The 25687-nt window shown below is 34.3% G+C and overlaps 1 protein-coding gene across 2 annotated transcripts in view; it reads left to right on the forward strand.

Annotated features, from left to right (window-relative positions):
- The first annotated feature begins 508 nt into the window (after positions 1-508).
- PPP1R1C (protein phosphatase 1 regulatory inhibitor subunit 1C) overlaps positions 509-25687 on the forward strand; it is a 103398-nt gene continuing 78219 nt past the window's right edge. For both annotated transcript variants that reach the window (XM_090268221.1, XM_090268226.1), the window contains exons 1-2: positions 509-674; positions 2343-2403. In XM_090268221.1, the coding sequence (XP_090124347.1) occupies positions 594-674; positions 2343-2403 (142 nt within the window). In that variant the 5' untranslated portion in view covers positions 509-593. The remainder of the gene's footprint in view (positions 675-2342; positions 2404-25687) is intronic.

A 25687-nucleotide genomic window follows, 5' to 3' on the forward strand; every position in this document is an offset into this window, starting at 1 on the left:
GACTTCTCCTCCGTGGCTATTCATCTATTTGGTGGCTGAATACCAAATAGCAAGGGTGGCTGAATTATAAGGTGCTGCAAGAAAAATGAAATGATTGCCTACTCAAACCCTGCCCCCAACTCTGAAAACTTCCTGCTTTGTGTTCATTAATAATGAATGGCCCATCCCTGCAATACTCAGAGGGAGCTTACGTTGCACTTTTGAACAGCCGGCTAGTAATGTACAGTGGATAGAACCTTTCTTTCAAATCCCAGGGCACAGGTCCTTCAAGGCTAGCATTGCACTTTCAATAAGCTGCTGAGTGAATGTTTGGCGTGTGTATTAGTGAAGAGACACACAATTAGCTTATTATTCCTTTCTGTACTGTGCTTAGAAGATCTGAGGGACTGGTGAGGAAGCAGTCAAGCCAGACATCACTGTGGATGCTGAAGAGGGAGTTGATCAGACCAGGGCATCTTCACTTGCTCACTCTAGATTACAGCTACTGAAGCGCTCTGTGTGACTGCGGGGAGTGCGCCTGAGAAAACACGCCCCAGACGCCACTTGGGGTTAGTCTTTCTGAGCCCTTCACTTCCCTAATTCTCATCATTACCATGGAGCCCAACAGTCCCAAGAAGATACAGTTTGCGGTGCCTTTATTCCAGAGTCAGATTGCACCTGAAGCGGCAGAGCAGGTAAGCAAATTTGGGTGGGGCCCGGTTGCTGCATCTAAAGTAACACAGACATACATTTTTGTTATGATTTGAAAGCTTCTCGTGACTTTCCAGAATATGTGAATGAGAAATAAATTGGTTTCCATATGCACTCGTATATGAGTTGCACTGGGGGAATTATTGGTTAAAATGCAGCACTTCATGTAATACAGAATTACATTTTAGGGAAAAAAATGGTTATATCAGTAATTCAAATTTGGATCCAAAAATCTGTTTTATTTTGCTTATTAGAATAACACGTTTAACATTCAGAGAAATTTCAAAACATTCTAAAAATTAACAACATTTTATTTCATTATTTACCAAATAAAAAGACTCAATTAACAATGGTAACATTAAATCTTGGAATTATTTCAGATTATAGACTTAATATTTTATTTAAATGCTTTTCATTGTGTATACAGGGCAGTAATTATAGTATAAGTAATGTATGATAGAATTTGTATGTATAGGTATAATTTAAAAAAATTTATTCAGATATTAAAAGTAGCATTTTAATATTTCCTGGATTCCTTTGTCATGTATAATGTCTATATAGCTGTATTTTTCTCTTTCTCTCTGACTCTTTCATGTGTGATTAACTTGCATCTGTATTCCTTTCATATTTGGATTTACTTAGACTCTTGATGCAATGGAACCTTTTAAAAGATCATTTGTAATAAGATTATAGCAATGGAGAGGCAAAAGCAAAGAAATTTACAGGGCCATCAAACTAATTCACCAATTCCTTAAAACGTAAATTATCCCTGAATCTTTTTCCAAACATTATATACAAAGTTTTTAAAATAATTATTAAATCCGAGACTCGTAACTTTCTAAGATGTTTTGATAATCTGAAGTAGATTCATCCACATGAGGGCCAGATAAATACAATTCTAAACATATATCTAGTTGAATGGGGCATTGATTGGTTCTATCTTGGACAAAGTGTCATTAGTAAATTTTGTCTACTATCCTGCTGACATATACTTTAGGAATTTACCTGTATATTTAAGGAATCAAGGACACATTAGAGATTCTAATTATAATATGCTTCTATAACTCTTAAATTAAGGAAAAAACACACCAAACCTATTACTTTTAAATCAATTTTATATTCACAATATCCACATTTATTCTTTATTTGTTGATTTATTTTAAATACTAAATACTATACTGGAAAATGAGAAAAGCTTATACTATTAATTAAAATTAAAAACTCATGCTGTTAAATTTAACCTGATAGAAGTTTGAGTTTTCTAAGCTTCTTTCATTTAGAAACAAGAGTAACGGATCTTGAAAACATCATCAGTATTATGAGGCTCCAAGAGAACCATTCAAATTAGCAAGTCATCTCTGTATCTTCAATGCATATTAATGTTCAGTGGCAACATTTGATTACATACAACTATTTCTTTTCTATGGAAATGCAGTTTTTTGGTTAACATAGGTGAGACTCATCTATGACAGTTCTGCTGTCTGATTTTCTATATTTCAAAATAAAATTAGTGAGCACTTCCTGTGTGCTCTCCAGATTCTTGCTATTGAATATCGGGAAAAGATGAGGGCGAAAGAGCTTTGCAAGCTGTCGGGTAACCTGGAGCATTGTCTACCTCTCACTGACCTTCGCTGGGCCTTTGTTGTTCACAGATCAGGAAAAGAAGACCTACGCCAGCATCACTTGTGATTCTCAATGAACATAACCCCCCAGGTAAAGGAGCATGTTGTGTTTCACACTGATGGCACAGAATAGAATTGTTAGAAGAACATCAAAGAGCATGTCATTTCCAAAAGCTTTTAATTCTGGATTTCAATTAGCAATAATCTAACAAGTTAGTACATACAATGGAACATAAACAAAACCAGAAATAAATATCATAAGAACTGTCTCAGCCCATAGCCTGCTTTTCCTCTAGGATGACACATTAGTGCTGATATGTCTTGTGAACATTCGCTGGCATGTGTTCAGGTGTTTGTAAGAGAATTAGGTTCAGTGCTTACTAATGAGGCTGGTGGGAAGTTGTTTAATTAGATTTCAAGCTCAAATTACAGCTCTTAAGATGCTTATATCTTTATAAAATAGGTTTTTTACTTGTGAAAGATTGTCATGGGGTGGGCAATGAGCCAACATTGGCTATAGCTTCTCTGCTGATGTCATCTCTGAATAACGCAATTGACAAATAACCAGATCAATTTTCACCACCATCCATTTGAGAGCTATTCTGAAGGACCATAACCATTTGTTGAGGTTTTATTTTCCATTTCCCAAAAAGATAAACCTGATTATTATCCTTGATAAAGAACTATGATCTGCAATATGCAAACATTATTTACTTATTGAATGGAGGTGATTTTAATCTCACATTTAAGTACTGTTTCTGGATACAAGTAAAGAAAGACAGCAAAGGTCATGGTATTAATTTGTAATCAGGCAGGACATGGCATCGGATTTTTGTAGGTATGAATAGTAAGGATGGAAAAAAAGGAGTTTGAATTGGAGAAAGTCTAAGTTGTAGTAAATGATCCATTATGAGATTATCGAGGCAAAATAGTCTGACTTTTTTTTCAGATTCCTTTCTTGATAGAGAAACATACATAAGAAAAAAAGTGAAATTCTAATAGGATATTCACCATTAAAGTCAACTAAAGAAGGTGTTCAGCTGATAAAAAACAAATAAACACATTTATTCCTGCTGAAAATAAAGAATTATAATGTGATCCTATATCTTTAAAGTGCTGTAGCATTTAAAAATCATTTTCAAATATAATAGCTCACTTAAAATGTTAACTTATATTTGGATGAATAAGACATGGAAATGGTATGCACTTATATTTTACAAACAAATACAAGTAAGTAAATATAATAATGAAATCTGAGACTGAAGGGAATTTTAGAGCAATTTTTCATCAATGCCTCTGCTCACAGTAGAAGACTTTTCCATAATGTTCTAGAACTTACCTCTATGTGCCAAGTTTGAAAAGCATTGGCCAGTTTGATTTCTAGGTGTCCTCTGACTACTAAAGAGCAGCTTTTGGAATTCTGCAGGCATTGTTCCTGTTTGAACATAATAAAACCACATAACCTTTGCGGCTCTCATTTGAGCTCCCAGAATAGTAACTACTGCCTTTTCAATGCCAAATATTTGCCGTTTCCAGATGAGGAAAGTGAGTATCAGAGTGGAGAAGTGCTTTTTGCAGAAATTCTTCCACTAGAAGCTACAGATCACACTAATAATTTTGATTCCAGAGCCCATGCATTTCCTATGGCATGACTCTGGCCCTGAAAATGTCAGTTTGCATTACACAGTCAAGGCTCTGTAAATGTAAGTAGACATTCAGGTCCTACTGACAAACAAAACCAAACTTTAAGTAAGTCCTTTCCATCATTTTCTTTTTCTTTCTTTCTTTCTTTCTTTCTTTCTTTCTTTCTTTCTTTCTTTCTTTCTTTCTCTCTTCCTTCTCCTCCTCCTCCTCCCCTCCCCTCCCCCTCCTCTCCCCTCCCCTTCCCCTCCTCTCCCCCCCCTCCCCCTCCCCTCCCCTCCCCCTCCACCTCCTCCTCTTCCTTCTCCTTCTTCTTATAAGTAAGCACCTTCGGAGAGAACTTAGTTAGATGCAGATAGCATCTCACAGAGAACTATGCAGTTTTAGTAATGTCATTTCTTTTCATCTTTATTCTCGTTTTGGAAATTAGGTTAGTTTATAAGACACTGATCAACCTTTAGCTGTGTATAGCAATATGTATGGTGACCTGAGATTTTTGGACTACTAATGGGTTCTTGCAGCAAAAAGTCCAAATGCTTATACAGTTTTTCAAGTAAAAATGATATGGAACCATTATTACTAAGCAAGTAAATCTAAGTACCCAATAAACAAACAAATGGCAACAAAAGAACACCATACCAAACCCAACCAGCTCTGAATACTGCCTTTATTAGCCATGTGTTCCTGAATAAGGAACAATATCTCCAAACTTGATTTTCTCATCTATAAAACAGGGATTACAGAGTCCATCCTTTCTACCTCACAGGGTTGTTGTAATTATTGAAAGAATTAATGCAGACATTCTTTAAAAATTGCAAAGTGCAACAAATGTTAGGTGTCATTAGCTTTTGTGTTATGGAATATAAACTTTGCACATGGTATTAAAAATTAAGATATAAAAAGTAGAACATTCTTCATAATCTCATTTGTATTAAATAGTTCTGCCCTACCTGACAATTATTTATGTTCCAAATATTATCTGAACACTCTACAAAACAAAACAAGACAAATAACAGCAATAACAATGACAACAACAAAAAACTCTTTAAGTGTTAAATGACTTTTTCGAAGCAATTGGTTCTTCTAGCTGTCAAAAGCAATGTGTTCTTTTCACAAATAAAAATTGCTTGCAGCTTTAATTCCTGGAAAATAAAATAAATTTCTTTAATTTATTGAAATTGCCCAGGAAACATGTGAGCATTCTTGAAATTACCTATCATTAATGTTGTTTAAAATTCCTGAAAAAAACCTTTCATTATTGTCAATTAATGAAGCAAAGATAGTTAAATTTTCCATATAAGACATAATTAACAAAACTTTTAATTCATATGATTAGTGTATTGCAATCTTTGTTAAGTGAGTTAGACATAGCTTATTTTTTTACCTTTTCAAGAGTTTGCAGAAGTAGTCAATTATAAAATAATATTTGAAAGAATGGTTTAATTTTGAATTTATAAATACATAGTCATTCTGTTTATATTTAATAGAGGAGAAATAGGAAGATATTTCAACATGTAAATCCAGATGGTTCGTTTGCTAGTTCATCTATGTTGCTCTAAACACATAGATGAGGCAGGCACCTGACTGGTCAGATTCCAGGGGCAACAAAATGCCCCATCAGTCCTTTCGAACCAGTATCCTAGAACTCTCAGCAACAGAAGCACTACAGAAATAGAAATATAATGTGTTAAAGATATCACTCTGGAATAGATTAATCAGTTTAAATCAAAATAATGGGAAACAAGACTAAAAATTTTCAATTGAAGACATCATACCTAAAGAAATTTAGTAGCAAAGGGTGTGTGTAGGGTGGAGAAGGCAAGACCTATGTGTTCATCATAGGAATGATTCTGAACAGCCAGAGGCAATAAAAAGGTACTGGAAACTTGAGATGTGGGGGTAGAGAAGCACAAAAGAAAATTTTCATCTTTTTAAAATATTTTCTGCGATTAACAATGTGAGTGGCCTTGCAGAAAACTGCTTATTTTTTATGTATTTTTGGTTAATCTTTTTTAAGGGTCGTCTGTTTATGATAAGCTCTCTGAGGTTATACAGTAGAGCCTCATTGTCTCTTCTTGTAATGTGGGCTCTTTGCTTTTACTCTTGGATAATCTGTAGTTAACTAGTTTGGTTTTTATATTTTTTGTTTAGAGGGATGACTGCAGATAAATATTCTGTCATTTTCTGTAATTTATTTCATCACATTTCTAGATTTACTTCATTAAGCATATTTGAATTTATGTAGACTTATGAGAAACTATATATTTGATTACCAGTATTAGAAATCTAGAATTGGACAACTTCCAAAAATACCTAATCTAGCCACACATCTTCATGAAAGATATATAAATCTACCCAAGTCCCAGAAACTCACTCCATTGTATATACCTCATACAGGAATCTGTAGTTACCCCTAATTTTCAGTTCTAGATACAATAATTTCAGATGTTAGAAAATAGAGTTTCTGACACCAAACTTGAGTAATACCACATTTATTCTAAAGTAAGTCTATTTACTCTCTTCAATAAAGGTTTATTTACTCACTTTTTAAATACATAACAGTATTCCTTATCATTTTCTGGATAAATATTCCCAGGGCCCAATAAGGCTATAATGAACTATAACCAAATTCTCCTGGTCTGTCGGCCTTTGGAGCCCAGAGTTATACACAATCTTCCAGTAAAAAGCCAGCCTAGACCAGGCCTTCTGACTATTCAAGTTTGTGGCATCTGTTTTTTTCCACGTATGGTTAAGCAGGGACAATATGGTTACAATTAAATTTTATGGACCTGATGCCTGCTAAACATGAGTGAACCAAAAAAAGCCTAAAGTTTAATGAAAATTTGGGTAAGTACCCAGGAATTTTGACATCATCTAACATCTTGTTTGCCTCTAAAAATTGGAACCAGAAATACAGTGTAAATGGTTTGGGGACAATATTTATTGAACTTTCTATCACAGCCCAAATTTGGGAAGATTGACTTTTTCTTTGATACTTTTAGCTCCAAATAGTCTTGGAAGTGAGGAATAAAAACAGAACCATTTTCTTACATGGATCAGGATCCTAAAAATTAGTTAATATGAGACATGTGAATTAAATATCTCACTAGCTCCTATCAACCTTGATAGTAAGTCCAGTCAGTAGAAAGAAGTGGGCTTTCCAATTGACTGTGCTATCCAGCTCTACAAACAGATAAAGGACCTGCAGTCAATTCTGAATGTACCATATGACTTTCTATGTGAAGCTTGGATTTTAGGACTCTGACAGTAAGTTAACTAATGAGGTTTGGAAGGCTCTGCATTTATTATCCTGATACATTGGATGATGGCTAGAGAATATTGCTGGACTCAGACTAAATTGTTCAAAACAGAGATGCTCCAGGAAATTCTGATGGTAGGAAGTTTTGCAGGGGCAACAAAGTTAAAGTGGAGATTAATTTCCTGTGTTAAGGCATTTATATGCACACAATATTTCTTTTCACAGTTTCTGTGTAACAGAATGAATGATTTGTGATCCAAAGGCAATAGGCCCCTTGAGTAAAAGGTCTAGAAATCACACTGAGGATTTAGAGTCTTAAATGATGGGTAAGATATCATCAGGCAAGATCTGGAGATGCCTGTGAGCCCCAGGGACCTCCAATCAAATGTATTCAAGTAAAAGCCGTAATGGACCCACAGTCCAGACAGTTTTGTTTCTTCTAGGTTTTCTCATCTTCTCTGGGAATGTGGTTGCAATTCATCTGACTCACATCATTGTTGGTTGTTCAGCGTTTCATTTGCCTTCTCAGTATTAATGACAGTACAGGACAAAGAAATACCGATGTTTGAAGATCATTCAAGAGTCAACTGGTATCGATTTCTAAGGAATTTCAGAAAAAAAAAATTTTTCTCCTCAGCATTATTTCTACAAGTTAGTTAATGCCAAACCATGCTAAATGATGTAAAGACAAGTGATACATGTAGCTTTCAGAGATTCACATATTCTGCAATTGATCAGCTTATTTTCCCATAACTATTTAATCTTTTCAGCCAAATAGCCCAACCAATTGAAATAATCATGAGCCAAAGATGAGGTTCTAGTCCTCAGTAATGCCAAAATTTGCTCTACTATAAATGGAAGAAAATGAAAAAGCCAATTATAAAACTATAAAATAATTCTACTTTATTTCAGCAAGATTACTACTTTTGCTCATTTTGAATAATATCATATACTTTTCGCCTTTATGTTGATTTTAATTAGGAATAGCTTAGTGAAATATGACAGAATGATGGTAGAGTCAATTCCCTTCATTTTTATGGGTCTTGCTTTTTCTATTTGTGATGGATATAACATGAAAATAACTTAGAGAGGCAGTATTTGTAGAAGGTAAAGCACTGGCCTTGGAGTAAGACCAGGGTTTGAATGCCAGCTTTGCCAGCTGTTGGTGGTGATACATCAGTGTGTACTTACCTTCTATGGACTTGGTTTTCTCCTTTCTTAAATGGAGTATTGAGGCGCGAGGCAATGCATAGCATAGTGCCTGCAATCAAATAATACTGAAGATGTGCACTCCCCCTTTGTCATTAACATATGCTGAGAAAAGCTGAGTTCTCCCAAAACCTGCTCTTCTTACCGTTAGATGGCTCAGCTCTTTTCCAGTCCTGACTGCATTAGGCAGTGTCAAACAGTGTCCCAAAGACAAGGGGTTTTTGCTAAAAGAAAAAAATGTATTGTACTTCCTAATTTATTAAGATAACAATACACAATTAAGAAGTTGTTTTGTGTCTAATACTGTGGTATTTGTTCAACTGACCATGCTTCCAAATATAATTTTCATGCAATAGAGCCCTTTAGAGTTTTTAAAATAAGCATGACATTGATGTCTCTAAAGTTATGACTATAACATTGCAAGCATTAGAGATGTTTATGGCAGGTTTGTATTTGAGCAAAAATGAAATTCATATTTTAATAGTATGTAAAAAGAAAGAAGGGTGAGTATTGAGTATAAAAATCCTTTAGAAGTATATCTATTAACCACTCATTTTGATTGCTCACCTTTGATCCCACTGCATTTGCTCTGACTTCCTTCCATACACCACCTCTGTGCTGTATTCTGGATAAGCTGTCTCTCTTTGGCTCCTTTGGTTGGTTCTCCGCCACCTCTTCAGATTAAGTCTAGACTTACTAATTTGTGTAACTCAGTCTCCATGTTTCCCACCAATTCCTCTTATTTAAATTGTCACATGAGACTCACATTTCAAAAGTTTTTCCTGACTAATGTGATCCATTATCTGGCATTGCTACCTCAATACACTCCTTCCGTCCTCAACTCTTGAAGCTATTTGTTGGTTTATACATTCAATTCAATTCACTAAATATTTACCTAGTTCTTATCCTAAATTCTTCAGGAGTATGTGGTCTAGGTAGCAGAGTAATATGTCTGAATGAACCAGGATGCAGTTGTAATAATAGAAATTGCAACTTCTCGGACCATGGTAAGTTTAACTCTGGCCAAGACATAAAGGCACTTATTTATCATGTTCACTAGTCTATAAAGCTTTTGTATGACTCATTTTGATCTTTTTACTTTAAGCTTTTAAGAATTGGGATCAGAGCTAAAATTTTACTATTTATTTCAATCTAACTGAATAGATATATCTATTCAAATTGGCAGAGTGGGTATCTGGTAGAGCAGATATCAGATGTCTATGTTATTAAATTTAAATGGATTTCAAAAATATATCCTTAAATCGAATGGCCATCCATCAAACTTTTATCTCCTCCCTCCCAGTTTGTTTGCTGTCACTTCCTTCTTCACACTCTGTCCCCTTCAGATCTTCCCTAATGTTTCAGAGGCACCCAACACATGTTGGAAAATGTTACCTGTATATCTACGTCTTCTTTGTGCTATGAGTAGAAGATTATCTTTGAATGTAACTCGATGACTTTGTATCACTGAGAGTAATTTGATATAGAGACAATTATAGTGCTTAACAAAGCTGTTTGTGAAATAAGTGGCCAAAATCTGCATCATTAGGGGAGATATATTGACAGTCTGGTTAGAGTAGGATTACAGTTCAACCTTGGCAATAATGCTGAGGAAAATGTACTGGGTGAACTAAGAAAATCTAGGAAATTTGTAATCTTTCTATTTTTCATTGTCTGAGAGTATTTTTCAATCATTATGGGAAACATTTGCAGAATCACACTCTTTACATATCAATACATATTGACCTGCTTGTAAAAATAGAACTGAATGCACAAAATAGAAGGATGAGAACAACAGTTATTTTGGAATGTAATTTTTAGAATAATTTCTCTCAATGATGCAACATTATTTTATGTTTTTTTCCTGTCTGATGAAGAATAGACTATTAGAAAACAGATACACATGTCTACATACACAAACACATGTATACATGCATACATAATTCAAATACCCAACTTTCTGTAAAAATATAACAGGTTATCCATCTACCTCCATTAAGTGACCTGACTTACAAGAAGTCCAGGACCTAATAAAGGATCTAGAATTCAGGTTATAAATGTAATAAAACTAACAATAACAATAATTTAAATTTCTAACCCATTGAATTTGACTAGTTGATCAAAAAATAATCACATAATTTGAAAAAAGATATATAAAAAACATTGATATTATTGACATAGATTCAAGTGGTGAGATTTATTAAGTTATGTTTTAAATCAGAAATGTATTTTAAAAATAGATTACATTTATTAAATAATTGCTTTAAGGCTATTTTCTTATTTGGCTGTGTTTTCTGTGCTCATTTTCATAATTCATGAATATAAAAAGTATGATAATTATATAAAGGAAGTAAGTCTCTCCTCTACCACCTGAAAGTCAATGTCTAACTAAAATATGTTATCCAATTTGAAATCAACATTTTAACTCTTGACCTCAGCATTTCTGTTAATGGTATCCCCTTTCTTTGAATTATTGAACCACACTGCCTGGGAACATCTCTGACTCCTCTCTCTATTGCCCCCTAAGTCTATCAGTGGCTTTTCTGCTGATTCTACTATACTGGACGAATTTATCTTGCTATATTTTTATTGGTGCTCAGTCTAGGACACTATTGCTTTATTTCAAAATCATATAGTAACTTCCAAACTGCTTTTCTATGAGTATAACAGTGGGAGGTGGCTTTGTGTGGAAATAAGAGCCCTAGCCTTAGAATCAGTGAGCATGGCATGCCTGTCAATTTCTTAGTTTTAGTTTCTGGTTCCGTGAAGCACAGATCATGGTAACTCTAGCACTGACTCTGCTGCTGCAAGATGATGTGTGCTAGCACTACTATCAGGAGTGGGTTTTTTCTTGCCCCACTCTGAGTTACGTGAGAGGCTTTGGCAGACTTAATTATATAGTGGTTGATTGACTAGGGGAGATTTACTTTTCATAATTGGTTTGTTATGACCTTTAATTTATATCCTATAATTTACCTGTTCTAGCTTTCAATTAGCTATAATAAGGCACATGAAATCTCCTTATCAAGAGCTCATATAAATGATAGTTCATCATAATCTGCTCATAATCCCTGTTTCATGGTTTAAGTCACTCAGTCTTTGGAAACTTTATTACACAAATTGTTGATAATCGTACTACAGCTGAGATTTAATTAAAGGAAAGAAATGAATAGAGCAAAGAAAAATAATTGTGTTAGATTATGCTTAACATTACTACTTTATTATTTCTTTTCTATTTCCTCCTTTATTTTTGGCCAAGGGCTCTAGAGCTGAATACAGGAACCTTGCTCACTTGTCATAGGTACCTTCTTAATGAAAGTAACTTTTCCCATATGTTCAGGGAGTTCAGATTAGGCAGGACTCAACTTGTTTTTCAAAGCACTCCAAGGATTATCCACTCATGGACCTTAAGCATTGCCCACTTGATGCAATGATTAAAGATTTTCAAGAAATAATGCCTGAGACCTCTACCCTATCACATTTCAGTGAAGAAAAATATGAATGATTAAGCTAAAATGGCTCACCTCAAATTCTACCACAGGCCATTTTACCGGATGAATAGCCCAGAATTCCTCTTTTACTAAGCCAAGAAGGATTTAGTTGGAGTCAAGGCCAACATCAGCTGTACTGTTTACATAGATAGAACATACTAAAATATATTTTACAGTGTTTTTAGGGCATATAAGACAAAAATACCTCTAAGCTAAAAATGAAAAAATTTAAAAATAACAAGCACAAAGGCAAATTTAAAGAGACTAACTGTAATGTATCTTACCTTTGATAGTTTTATAGTTTGCAAACCTATTTCACTGATAATATAAAATGCTGTGAAATGAATGTTATTACTTTCATTTTACGGAAAGAAAGTGATAGGCGAGCTGATCAAGGTCAAAGAAGCTAGTATTTAGTAGATCTAAAAATTAAACATAGGTTTTCTAACCAAGGTCAATGTCTTTCCCACTATATTAGTAACGTTTTTCTTTCTACAAATAAGCAACATCATTTTGCTACTATTTTATTTCTATCTTCCTTGTGGAAGTAATTATAAGCAAGTTCCTCACTGTAACTCGGCATGTGAAGTTCTGTTTGACATCATACCAGAATGTAATCCTTTCTAATCCAATGTAAGTGACATTGTTTTGGAGGGGCAATTCTATAGCTTTTCCTTTTTCTTTTCTTTGATAATGTATTAAATAGGATGACTTTAGAATTATTTAATACTAGATTTTTTAGTTACATAAGAAAAAATTAGATAAACAGAAAAATACATCTTATGTATTATTTTATTCTTAGAGTTAGACCCTGTTATTTATGTGTGTATGTGTGTATGTGTGTGAGTCTGTCCAGAAAGAGTCCAGCCATTGTTAATACAAAGAGAACTGTTTGTGCAACCTCAATTTAACCTGGCAGCCAAGGAGAGTAGACTGTAATGCACATTTATGAATAATGACAACCTCACTGTACTAACCAGCAGGGGCAGTAGATGCTGTTGAGTGAGCATGTGTACTGTGTGGTTGTCACATTCAAAATGATTGAGTGAATAAAGCAAAGAATTTGCATCATATTTTGTGTTAAGCTCAAACATCCCTCTGCAGAAACTATTTAGATGATTCAGAAGGTCGCAGCTTTAGGCAACTGGTGATTGGCAGCTTCATCATGACAACACGCCTACTCATGCATCATGTCTTGTGTGCAGTTTTTTTGAGGAACATCAAATCACCTATGTAATTCAGCCCCCCTACAGTCCAGATTTGGTACCTGTGACTTCTGGCTTTTCCCAAACTAAAATCACCTTTAAAAGGGAAGAGATTTCAGACCATCGATGAGATTCAGGAAAATGTGATGGGGTAGCTAATGCCAACTGGGGAAACTGTGTGAGGTCAGGTCCCAAGGTGCCTACTTTGAAGGAAACTGCATTAGTTGGAAGGCTAACAGTTTATATTTGGATTGTAGTTGACCAATATGACTGACTTGTATGCGTACTGAGATGTTATCTTCCTTTTTCTTCTACTACAGTTCTTCCTGACCTTCTAGACTCAGCTCAAATCCCCCTTTCCTTATGAACTTTTCATTGACCACTGCAGCTGGAAGACTTTGCTCCAGTAGAAGTAACAATTCACTGGATCCATTAACTCATTTACTCCAAACAAATGTCAATGATTATCTGTCACCTTGTAATGCCCTGAAGGAAGGGATTATAGAATTATTAAATTTTGATGTGAGTCAGAGGAAGAAACATTGTGTCACCAGGCCCTTCCATGGGTATCAGTCTGTAGTTGAGTTCTCCCTGGGTGGCAGAACCATGGAACAAGGGGATAGGGGGAGATCTGGGAGAGTGACTAAGAGCAACACTTACTCTGGAAGGGAAACAGAGGCCACTTAAAACTAACCTGATTATTTCAGAAGGTTTATCTTTGCCCTCACATTTCATAATTACCTACAAATTATAGCCCATTGAATCCACCGGAGCTCTTACATTAAATATTTATAAGAGTAATTTAAAGTGGCTTTTGCAGTACATACCATGATGAAAAGTTATTGGAATCATCTCAGCAAGGATAAATTTTAGTAGTAGGGACTGGAGCTGGCTGTTGCACTGTTTTAGTATAGACGTGCTCTGCATTAGCACCCCAGACCACTGGTGACTGTGTGGATAAATAGACCCCTCTGCATAATAATGACTCTGAGACATAGGTCCCAAAGTGTGAGCATGTTTGTCTAATGACCAATTTGATTCTTTTGTTCTCTTTATTTTTTTGTTTATTTTACTGCAGTTGTCCCAACTTTCTTTTTCCCTCTTGCCCCCCTTCACCCAGCCCACTCCTCTTTTTCTCTTTTTAAATTACTTGAATCTATCTTTTTTTAAGTTAGTAAAATGGTGATAACAGAAAACTAAATATATAATCAATTTTGCTGCTTTCTTACAAGAATATAGAAGCTCAAGAGTTCAATTCAATACCATCATATAACGGCAGTATCTGTCTCACTAAGGGTCATTTACTCCTCTTCTAAGTGGACTAGTTTATGGGACCAGATAAATAGGGGTTAAGTTTTCTTTGCATTTCCTATGAGTTGTAAAATAACCATTTTACCCAGTAATAATTTTAAACTTTGTTTTTCTTTGTAAAAAACTACGAGGAAATAGTAACTTATAGTAAATATTGAAAATCAAACAGTTCATGACTTCTCAAAAGCATTTAAAATCACCCACTTCATCCAAAAATCCATTGGCTGTGTGTAAGATTTCAACATAACTGGAACTTAATGACTATAAAAAAATTATTTTAGAGTGGATCTTGTACATTATCTTTTCTTTTCCTCATTTTTATGCAAGTAAACCATAAAAGCAACGTACTTTGACCCCAGTGTATTATTTGCAAACGTAACTTCGCATTACAACATTCCAGGTGCTTTATTATTTTCTGATTGAGATAAGATTGCTTTCTATGCATTTCTGTTGTCTAAGCACTTATTACTGTATCTATCATTGTGGGCATACTGCTGGTATTTACATAAAAATGAGCTCATTGCCGGCATCAGCTTGATTTCCTTATTTCTAACTTAGTTTGACATTCTTCTTGGCAATTTTTTCAGACATACCACACTAACTTTCTATTGTGATTTCCCCCCACTTAATATTAAATTTTTCTGTGCAACAGCTTGAATTTGAAGCTGACCTCAGTGTTTTTAGTGCTATAGGCCTACATTTTACTTCAATGGAAAACCTAAAAGGCTTTATTTAGCATCAAACTCTTAATGATAAAGTATCTTTCTTACTTGAAATATATTTGAATATTTGACATAAAATAAACAATAGAATATGACTTTTTAGTCCAAATTTTACATTTTAAGAAGCAAACAGAAATAAAACAAGGTCAATCAAAAATAAAAACAATTAAAATATTTTTGTATATGCCATCAGATTTATGTTTTACTTAATAATGTAATTATTGTATAATGATGAGTAAGATTTTTTATGAAAGTAGACTATTTAAATTTTATTATTTTTATTAATAATTTTGGTTGAATTTTTTGATGAAAGGAAAAATGACTAAGACAAAAAGCACCAAAATTTTAGATTTCAAAGAACTTAAATACAAAATAATACAGGCTTTTAACATTGTTCATTAATATGCACCCTGATCTAGACTCATTTACATGCTTTAAACATTCCAATTAAAATTATAAATACAGTAATATTTATATGAATCCCCTCCAACATTTGGTGGCAGAAAGCATATATGAAAAAAAAGTGTTTATAGGGTCATATCAAATATCTGTATATTGAAATTGTCACCTTCTTCTTCCATAACTTGTAGAGCTATTTCATGTAGATCCATAGTAAAAAACAAAAACAACCACTCCGCCCAAACTGTCTTCAATCATCCTATTGGGCTAGGATTGATCTGTGTTTTCTTCTATAGCCAAGCAAATAGCAAGGGGCTTCCTTTGGTGAGGGGGGGTGGTGGTGGTTAGTAACCTTGTGACAACTGTCAGTGTGTTAAAATTATAAATGGATGCCTTAACTGTCGATAGTTTAAATTATTGCGATAAAGGCATCTATAATTTGTATTTATATTTGAGATCTATTCTATATATTCTTGCTTCATATTTTCCAACTAGTACCCTTGTATTTCACTACCTACGCTCTCTTTCTGCTTTTCATGGATTAACATTGAGATTCCGTAGCCTGCTATCCAAGATTCTTGACAGTCTGGGTCAAGACAAACAACAACTCTACTTTATTCCCAGGCCTGACCCTGCATCTCTGGCCAGACTGTCTACTTCTCCTCTAATCATTTCTACCTTAAATCTTTGAATAGAAAAATTTTCCTACCTAGAATGACCTCACCACTTCTTTATTTTACAAAATACTTACATTTTTAATATGCTCAGATCTATTTCATTTTATTCATTTCTGGACATGGACATTTATCAGAAATATGTTTTCTGGCAGCCCAGAGCTGGAAAAATACTATTAAGTAGAATATAATTAGGTAGTGGCTTAAATTCACAAGTTTTTTTGCGTTCCACCACAGATGGACATTAATTCAGTCCTGTGGCATCCAATTTTTTTCTGAAACAACCTTACCATTTGAATGTAACACAAATGTAATTAACGACCTATTGAAAAAACAGGAATGCTCAATAATCACCCTACCTTCCACTAAAACCACTCTTTCATTAATTTTTTTGAAAGATTATTTTTGACACACAAAGAAAGCATGCAGCGAAATAGGTAAAAACCATAGCGTTAGTTCTGTTTTGGTCTCAAATCTGTGCAGGATTACTTTCTCCAGAAATCCCAACTGATGATTAGTCAGATTCCACTTGATAATTTCATGATGAGGAGTTTAGCTCTTTTTGAGGCATTATGGTTATGATTGGACTGCTCTAATTGTTAGAAAACTCTGCCTTATATACAGTTGAAATATCCTTTTGAATTTTTCAGCTACTTATCTTGATATATCCATCTAAATGATATCAGAAAAAGTATTACACTTTTTCTAAGAAACCTTCATATATTTGGGGGTATATATATCTCTTTTGCCTTCAGTTCTCATCAAAATTTTCAGTTACATTTAGCTTTACACTTATAATATCATTTTCAGAAATCTCACCATTCAGCTCCCCAGTGATACTCAAGGGTTTCAGCCTAGGACCTAAGTGTCACTCGTTTAACAGCTGGTCATTTAACATCTACTATAGGTCAGGTGGTATGCTAAGTGGGAGGATTACACTGAAAGGTGATGGGGTTTGTGGTAGCAGAAACATCAGATACTTTAGAAGCAGAGAAAACAGCACATAACTCAGTCATTAAAGGCTTAATGGAGGGAGACAATGGAAAAAAACAGGGACAAAGTCTCAGAAGTAGGCCAAGGCATTACATTACAGCTTCTAGGAATCGTATGAAGATTAGTATGATGTAACATGGAGTGACATCAGGTGGGGATGGAGATTAGGTGGCACCATGCTGGGGAACATTGTAAACATTTTGAACGAGTTATGATTAGGAACTACCAAATGGTTTCATGCGGAAGGGGCTCACATGCTGAGATATTTTTCTATAATGGTCCCTGTGGCCACAGATAAAGAACAAATAGGAGGGAGAAAGTCTGGGTTCATGGAGAGTCGGTGGACTTGATTAATTGGATGGCAGATGGGGAGATGGTGATAAGAAAGAAGTTTGAGTTAAGGCTACAGATACCGGGACCTTTTCTAAGACGGCCAAGCACATTTGGAGAGGAGTGGGAGAATAAATACATGACTTTAGATACAGTGGATAAAATCTCTCTCATTCTAATTTCATATGAAATATTTAAAACATTCAGGAAGTAATGCCTCAATAATGGAGTCGCTGGTATTAAAAACCAATTTACTAGAGCCTTTTAAGAGTAAATACAATGTGCTTATAAAAAGAAAATGTTTACCTAGTAATTATTACCTTAATAATGTTGGTAATTTATCTACAATAAGCTCCGTATAACTACCTGAAAAACCATTATTGCTCTTAATCATTAAAGAACTCCAATTAGACACACACATCATTAGCCAAGCAATTAAGATTATCTACTCACATCAACTTCTCTGCTGAGTCACAAACATGAGGCCAGACAATCTGGGGCAGGAGTGTTATCCTATCTCTAACAGCTGTTTTATAAATATGGGTTCAAGGAATAGCTAACTAATCCTGAACTGTATGACCTCAGTGTGACATATCCATTTAAATTAAAAGTAAAATTGAAGCAAAATTTTTATCCTTCTTTGATGAGTTTTATTCCTTTCTCATTTTCAATGTTTAACAAAATGAGCATGTGTGGATGAACAAGTTATCCAAGTATGGATCATGGAAGTTTTGAAGATTTGTCAAGATGGAAGTGGCACATTGTTTCAATCTGTCACTAAAAGCATTTGTTAGTCCATGTATAAACACTCACATTGTCTATCATTTATGTTATTAATAGCATTATTTTCAGGTCTCAGATAAATGCCTGACTACGCTACCTACTTTGTTATCCTTTTTTTTCAGTCCCTTCTACCTCAATCTTAGAAAAAATATAGTTCAGACCTAGGCCTGAATCCCAAGTCTCCCACTTACTAGTTCCGTGACTTTAAACCAGTAACATATTCTCCTTGGGTTTTAGTTTGTTCACATGTAAAATATAATTAATAATATCTACCTTATAGAGTTGTTTTGAAGATGAAACAATGAATAAAAATGTTTGGCATTATAGCATCATAGTATTAGAAGTCAATAGCAGTAAAATATTAATTATTGGAAATTACTGAAACAAAGAGTAGTGCTCTTTCTTTTTCTCACCTGGAAATGCTGCCAATTTGTCATTGCACTTGTTTTGTTTGATGGTTGAATTAAGGAATGGGCAACTTACAAGTCATTGAAAAAAAGTTTAAATTATTATCTTTTATTTTTGCTGAAGATTTTACTAAACAAGATAAAAACAATTATATTTGGAAGTCAGGGTTTGGTTTATAAAGATTAAAGGCACTTCGATCTTTACTGAAACATTCTGAAAAATTAAAAACCTTTGTCTTTTAATTTCTTAGTCAGAAAATAAAGATTAGATGAGGGAGACTAAAAGTAATTTCAAGTTAATTAGATCTGCACAAATGGTGTAGAGCATTGATAGGATAAGAAGTTTTTTTGGTTTTTTTGTAAGTGATACTATAGCCAGTTTGTTTACATCTGCTGGTGACACCCTGAAGGATAAATGTTATTGTTGAAGGTGGTTACAACTGTGAGCAAAATTACATGAACTAATTAAAAATTGTCTTTAAAATTTCCTGAACATTTTTCTGCCTAATCTCTGCTTTTGTTAACAGTAGTTTCAAGTAGCTTCATCTTGTAAGGCAGATGTGTTGAAACATGCATGCAAAGCCATGTGCCATTATTAGTAAAACACAAAGAAGTTAAAACCCAGTCCTATACATAAGGCCTTATGGAAATATTTGAGGTAGTCCCAAAAAAGCAAGAAGCTTAACGTTTTGAGCAATGATCAGAGTTAAAAACATGAATTGAAGAAAGATTGCAGTATTAGGATTTGAACTGGTAATCCTGGCTTCTCACTGCTTGTGAATGATTTTTAGAATACTCGTTGAATTGGTCTTCAAAGTGAGGATGTAAGGTAGGAATTTTTTTGTTTAAAGGGAATATGGTTAGGTTACTGCCTAAATTATCATGTTTTTATCTATAGAAATTTCTTGCAGCAGCAGCATGGAAATAATTGAAAACAAAAACAATAACCTGTGTACTGGTACTCAGGAAATCTGTATTTTAGTTTCAAGCCTACCATAATCTAGCTGTGTAAAAGGGTTAATCGCCTCATGTCTTTGAATGCCATTTTCTGGATTTATGAAATGAAGAGATTTGATGAGATAACATCTTTAATCCTTTCCCTGTATTAAAATTTAACAATGTATGGTTATTGTTGGATATATACACAGATACATACATGTGTGCACACACACTTAATCTACATAATATTCTAATACACTACATAACTGATTGTTCATGATGTCCTATCATTTTATGACTATATATTATGGATGATTTATTTTATAAAATATCAACAACATTACTAATATTACCTTAGTTACAGTCCTTTCAAATTGAAATGTCATTTGGTATCCAACTGAAATTTCACTCAGAGCCTGAACTTCATAGGAGAGACTACTGGAACATAGACCCCCAAATCTGTCTTGTACATAATGCGTTGTGTGGAATTCTATGCATACTGAGGTATGTCATGGTGAAATAAAAGAAAGTTAGACCATAGGGTCTCCTGTCCTGACATCTACTGAGTAACCCAGGTAGGGCGCGTTGCCTTTCTTTTCCCAGTACCATTACCCTCATAAATCAATAAAGATGTAATGACTGGGGACTATGAGTTTTAGAGGATGTATTGAAAAATGTAAAGCCTGAAAATTTTAAGTAGACTTAGTACTTTTTTAAATATTTCAAAATATAAATCAATGTTTTACATAAATATCTACAAAAATGTCAGGCAGTTATTTGAGATTCAAAGAATGTAGATATAAATTGTATTTAATGTGTACTGTGAGTGCACTGTGATACACTTGATATGACATAGGATAGACCAAAGACACACTGGTAAAGAGGGACAGGCTCATAGAAGACACTTTCATCTTTAATATTTTACATATTCACCGTTTTTTAAAAATGCTTTTTATTAGAATTCTTAATGGTTTCAATCAAAGAAATCTTAGAAAATGTGCTTTAGTGATGACTTTACCTTTGAAGTAGTAGGGCAAAGTTTTCTGGGGTAAGATAAATATGGGTTTGTATCTTAGTTTTACCACTTAGCAGTTAAGGAATGACAAAGTTGATACAATTTTCTTGAGTCCCAGTTTCTCCATTTGGAAAAGAATACAAGGCTAGTCGCTTCATGTGAATATTAAATGAGGGTTAAATGAAATAAGTTATTGGCACTATGTGGTAGTTTCTTAAGGAAATGTTAGTTCTTTTCATTTTGAACATAAAAATTGATTTTTTAGAAATAATTATTTATATATTTGAAAGAGAAACTGATTCTTATTCTTTATAGCTAAAGCATGTTACCATTTCAGCTTCTTTAAACTATAGGTATCATTTAGTCAGACTAAGTATCTGATTTTGTCTTTGTTTCTAATAAATAACTCTAAGAGTCTGGGTTCCTGATTATATGGTCAATGTACTGATTCCTCTGTTAACTGCTTAAAAGTGGTTAGACATCTGTTTAATTATTGTATCATTTTATAGGCTAGACTCTAAAATATTACGTTTGTGTGATTCATAGCCAACTTTCCAATTGTAGAACTAAAGTTTTAATCTCACTTTCATCCATGATCCAAAAGGAATCTTTTCTTGTCATCACAAATACATGATAGTGTATAGTATGTCTGTCTTTAAATTCTTTGCCAAATACTTGGTAGGCCAACAGGTTTCATAAGTTTCCATATGGTAGACTTTTCAAATGGATCAATGATATCTTTAGGGTGTTTATTTGCTTATTTATTCATTTAGTATTAATTTACCTATAAGTTAATAAACTGATTTTTAAAAGCTACATTTCTGGGAGGACACATATAAAAATATATGTGTATATTATATATATGTATAAATATGTGTGTATGTACACATACAAATGTATGTAATCAAGATATGTCAGTACATTTTGGAGTTAATCATTTATATTTTGGACAATACAGTTAATAGAGTTCTAGTCTAAGTGTGTTTCTGATTTGTTATGTTGCTTAGCAGGTTGATAACCCTTTCTAGGAATTTGGTTTGTTGACATATAAAATGAAGGAATGTACTATCTATTCTCTCAGAGGACATGAGATAATGTGGGCTTTCGGAATTAAGGCTAAGTCCAAATCAGTCTGGCTAGGGTTTAGGTGCTAGGTCAGTGTGACGAAGATACTGAGAGTTTGTTCAACAGAGCAAATTTGAAGTATGAGCAAAGTCAGATAGGAGAGAAAGCAAAACCTTTGTGCAAATCTGGAATCAAGGGTAAAACATTCATACCTGTGTGTTGGCATGTGTGTGTGCTGTGTGAGCACACATAATCACTCATAACCACGAGCTGAGATGGAAGGAAGAAATGTTATTCATCAATTATATCTCAATGAAACAGAAAAAAAGGCAATCGACAAAAGAGAAAAAAGAAGAAAATTGAGGACCTAGGTGGAGGTTTCCAGAAGCCAAGATAGAACCCAAAAGTAGAAATTGCTTTCTGCTTCTTAGTGAATATTCTGCTTTAGCTATAGGAGGAAAGAAAGAACTTCTATACAAAAGCACACAGTAGAACTACGTAGTGAAAGACAAATATGCCATTGTAGAAATTCTTTAAATAAACTCTTAGAGTTGTACCAAAGTATTCTTGAATCTTTGACACAACTCTGTATTTTAACTCTTTAACTACCATATAGTTACATTTTCACATTGCTGAAATTAGTATCATTAGAATATTTTTTTCTCATTTCATTCTAATTTTTTATACTACTTACACAAACTTAATACAAATTTCTTCTTGCTCACTATTTTTGCCCATGTGGCTTTAGGTTTTCAAACAAATGGAAAATGTGTGATGTTAGAATGAGATAGGGGAAAGGTCTTTTCATCACTGAAACAGCATGACTTGAGGACAGATTTTAATGAACTCAACTTGATTGTAAACTTCTGAGAAAGAGGTCTGTGTGCTGTTCATCTCTGCATCTGTTGTTCACAGAGTCTAGCGTGGCACTTACACATTACAATGTTAACATTCAAAGACAATTGAATTGAAGTGAAATATGTTTTATTTGCTCATTTATTCAGTAATTTAGTAGGCTTTGCTCACTAACTATGTGTTCTAGGCTCTTAGAAATGCTGTGGTGAAGAAAACAATGGGAACGACTGGAAGAAGGGGTCATTGATCATCAAGTTCTTATTTTCAACATGAAAGTTTCTGTAAACTTGTGTTCTGTCAAATAAGAGAAATACCTTGTAATGTATAATTTGTACTGCATTTAGCAAAATGCATTCATTCACCATCATGTAGTTAACAGTACTTTACTACAGGACATATTGTTTTCATTGAAACTGTCATACTGTAAACCTTTTGTTACTTCAAAATAGATGTGTGATGCTGAAGTTCCAGATTTCTGGGTTAAATCAACAAAGGGAGGAAAATTATGCTCTTTTTTTTCTGCACTGTAAAACAATGTGCTGTTTATATTGGTGAATGGTCATTATTCTAAATTAATGTCAGTTAAAAGAACATGGTTATAGTTCAAGTTTTTTGAGGCTTTATGTCCATTTAGGCTAACTGATAACCATTTCTATCAATTTTCCTCAATTTTAACTTTTGGAATTTCACCTTCTGAAACATTTTTTTAAACAAACAGTAATGTGAAAAAGTTACTTCCTCCTGTATAGCTCTGGGCTATAATGAACTATTCAAATTAAGCCAAAGTAAAAATATTGACAATGTGATTAATAAACCTTATTTCTGTGCAAGGTGTGCTAAATAAAATAGATTCCAAGAATCTTCTTTGTGAGCTTCTAAACTAGTTTTAGGGAATAAGGCAAGGAAATGAGAACAGTAAGATAGGCAAGAAGCAACAAAAAGGAGCTACAGTAAGACAGGAGATGCTTCATTACTTAATGAATGAAATCAACAGGAAACACTGTAAGAGTTCAGAGGAGTGAGAATTCTCAGAATATTGGTGATTTTAGAGTTGACTTTATGGAGGAGATGGAGTTTCATTCCAGGCATAGATTGTGGGAAATTGTGGAAATAGAATACGCAAAATTAATTGCTCAGGTTAATTGGACTGGAGCAGGTGGTTAATTAACATAAGTGAATTCAGGTGTGTGGGAGCAGTATGTGGGGGGACTAGAATGGGAAATTGTGAAGTTGTCTATCCAGGGGGAAGTTATCGACATTGTTTGAGCTAGAACCTGATGCGATCAAATGGCGCTGAGTCTTGTAGCAAGCGTTGAATGAGCAATGCAGCAAGTTCAGTTGGAAGACCAATGGGATAGTCTATGAACAAGTGATGAGGATCTAAACTGGGGTGGGGCAAAGTAATGGATTATAAAAAACAAACATGTGAGGCTTTGGGAAAAATGAATCAACTTGTTGCCTGAAAGGGTATGAGATGAGGAAGCTAAGAGAGTAAAGCCAGACTCCAAGCATGAGTAATGGGATTGGGAAACAACCTGGAGGAAGGAAAGAATTTTCTGGTAAAAATGAAGTTAATTAGAACTGTAAAATAATGGTTATGTCACTATTTAATAACACATTAAACAAACTCATATTATGATTCATATTGTATATACAATATATGTGTTACTGATATATAATATCATTTTATATATATTAGAGTTAAAGGATATTTGCACCATGACAACATGCTTATATACAAAAACCCAACTTCAAAAATAAAACCAAATGATAAATCTATTTAAAAAGGATGTTTCTTTAAAAGAATGGAGGTTCATAGCATCATAAATGCCACTTAAAGTATAGTAGGTCTTGCCAACCTGTAGATATACAAGGTCTGTTTAGAAGGCATCCAGCCATGTAATATGAAAATAGAGACATTTGTTGAGGAAGACACAAGATACAAGAAACATTGTACATAGGACAATGACATCTTAGTCCCCTTCAAAGTAGGCACCTTGGGACCTCACACAGTTCTCCCAGTTGTCATCAGCTGCCCCATCCTACTTTCCTGAATCTCACTGATGGTCTGAAATCTCTTCCTTTTCAAAGGTAATTTTAGTTTTCGGAATAGCCAGAAGTCACAGGGCACCAAATCTGGGCTGAAGGGCAGCTGAGTCACCTCAGTAGTTTGATGTTTTGCCAAAAACCTCTGCACGAGGCCGTGATGCATGAGCATGCATTACATGATGAAGCTGCCAATCACCAGTTGCCCATAGCTGCAGCCTTCTGAATCATCCAAATAGTTTCTGTGGAAGGATATTCAAGCTTAACTCAAAATTTGCTGCAGATTCATTGCTCTACCTACTCAGTCATTTTGAATATGATGGCCACACAGCACACATGCTCGCTCAATGACATTTATTGCCCCCATTGACTAGTACAGTGAAGTCATCATTGTTCATGCACATGTAGTCTAGTCCAGTCTTCTTGGCTGCCAGATTACACTGATGTCATGCAAATTGTTGTTAATATTAACAAGGGCTGAAATTTTTCTGGACAGACCTTATAGATATGATCTTATTTATAATAATCCCTAAAGTTCCCTGGTGTAGTAACCATTACCTGTTAATGTTGACCTTACAGCCAGATGCAAAATGCTTTCCTTAATCAAATATTTTCTTGGATCCCTTGGGTGAAGTATCACATTTGTAGCACTTCTCATTATTTTTGCTGCTCCATTAGGCACAGCTGCTACTACTTTGAGCTGTTTCTAGCCACGCTCACCCCGAGCCTCTGGGTAATTCAGTGGCACCATGCTTTGTTTGGTCAAAAGTATCTCTCCTCTTTGTATTAGCCCATTAGTGGGGATTCTAAATATAGTGGGGATTCTAAATACTTAGGAGTGAGTTTATTACAGAGTATGATGGTTTTACTTACAGCGCCTTTCCCCACTGTTTTGGATGAGAAATTGAGTTCAGATGGGTTAAGTAATGTGACTGATAGCATATGACAAATCAGTGGCAGAGCTGGGATTCAAACTCAGATCTATCTGACTGCGAATTCTGTCCTCTTAAACTAAGACTGTCATACAGTCT

The sequence above is a fragment of the Furipterus horrens genome, unplaced genomic scaffold (assembly GCF_987537825.1).
Source record: "Furipterus horrens unplaced genomic scaffold, mFurHor1.1.pri manual_scaffold_1, whole genome shotgun sequence".
Classification (NCBI taxonomy): Eukaryota; Metazoa; Chordata; class Mammalia; order Chiroptera; family Furipteridae; genus Furipterus; species Furipterus horrens.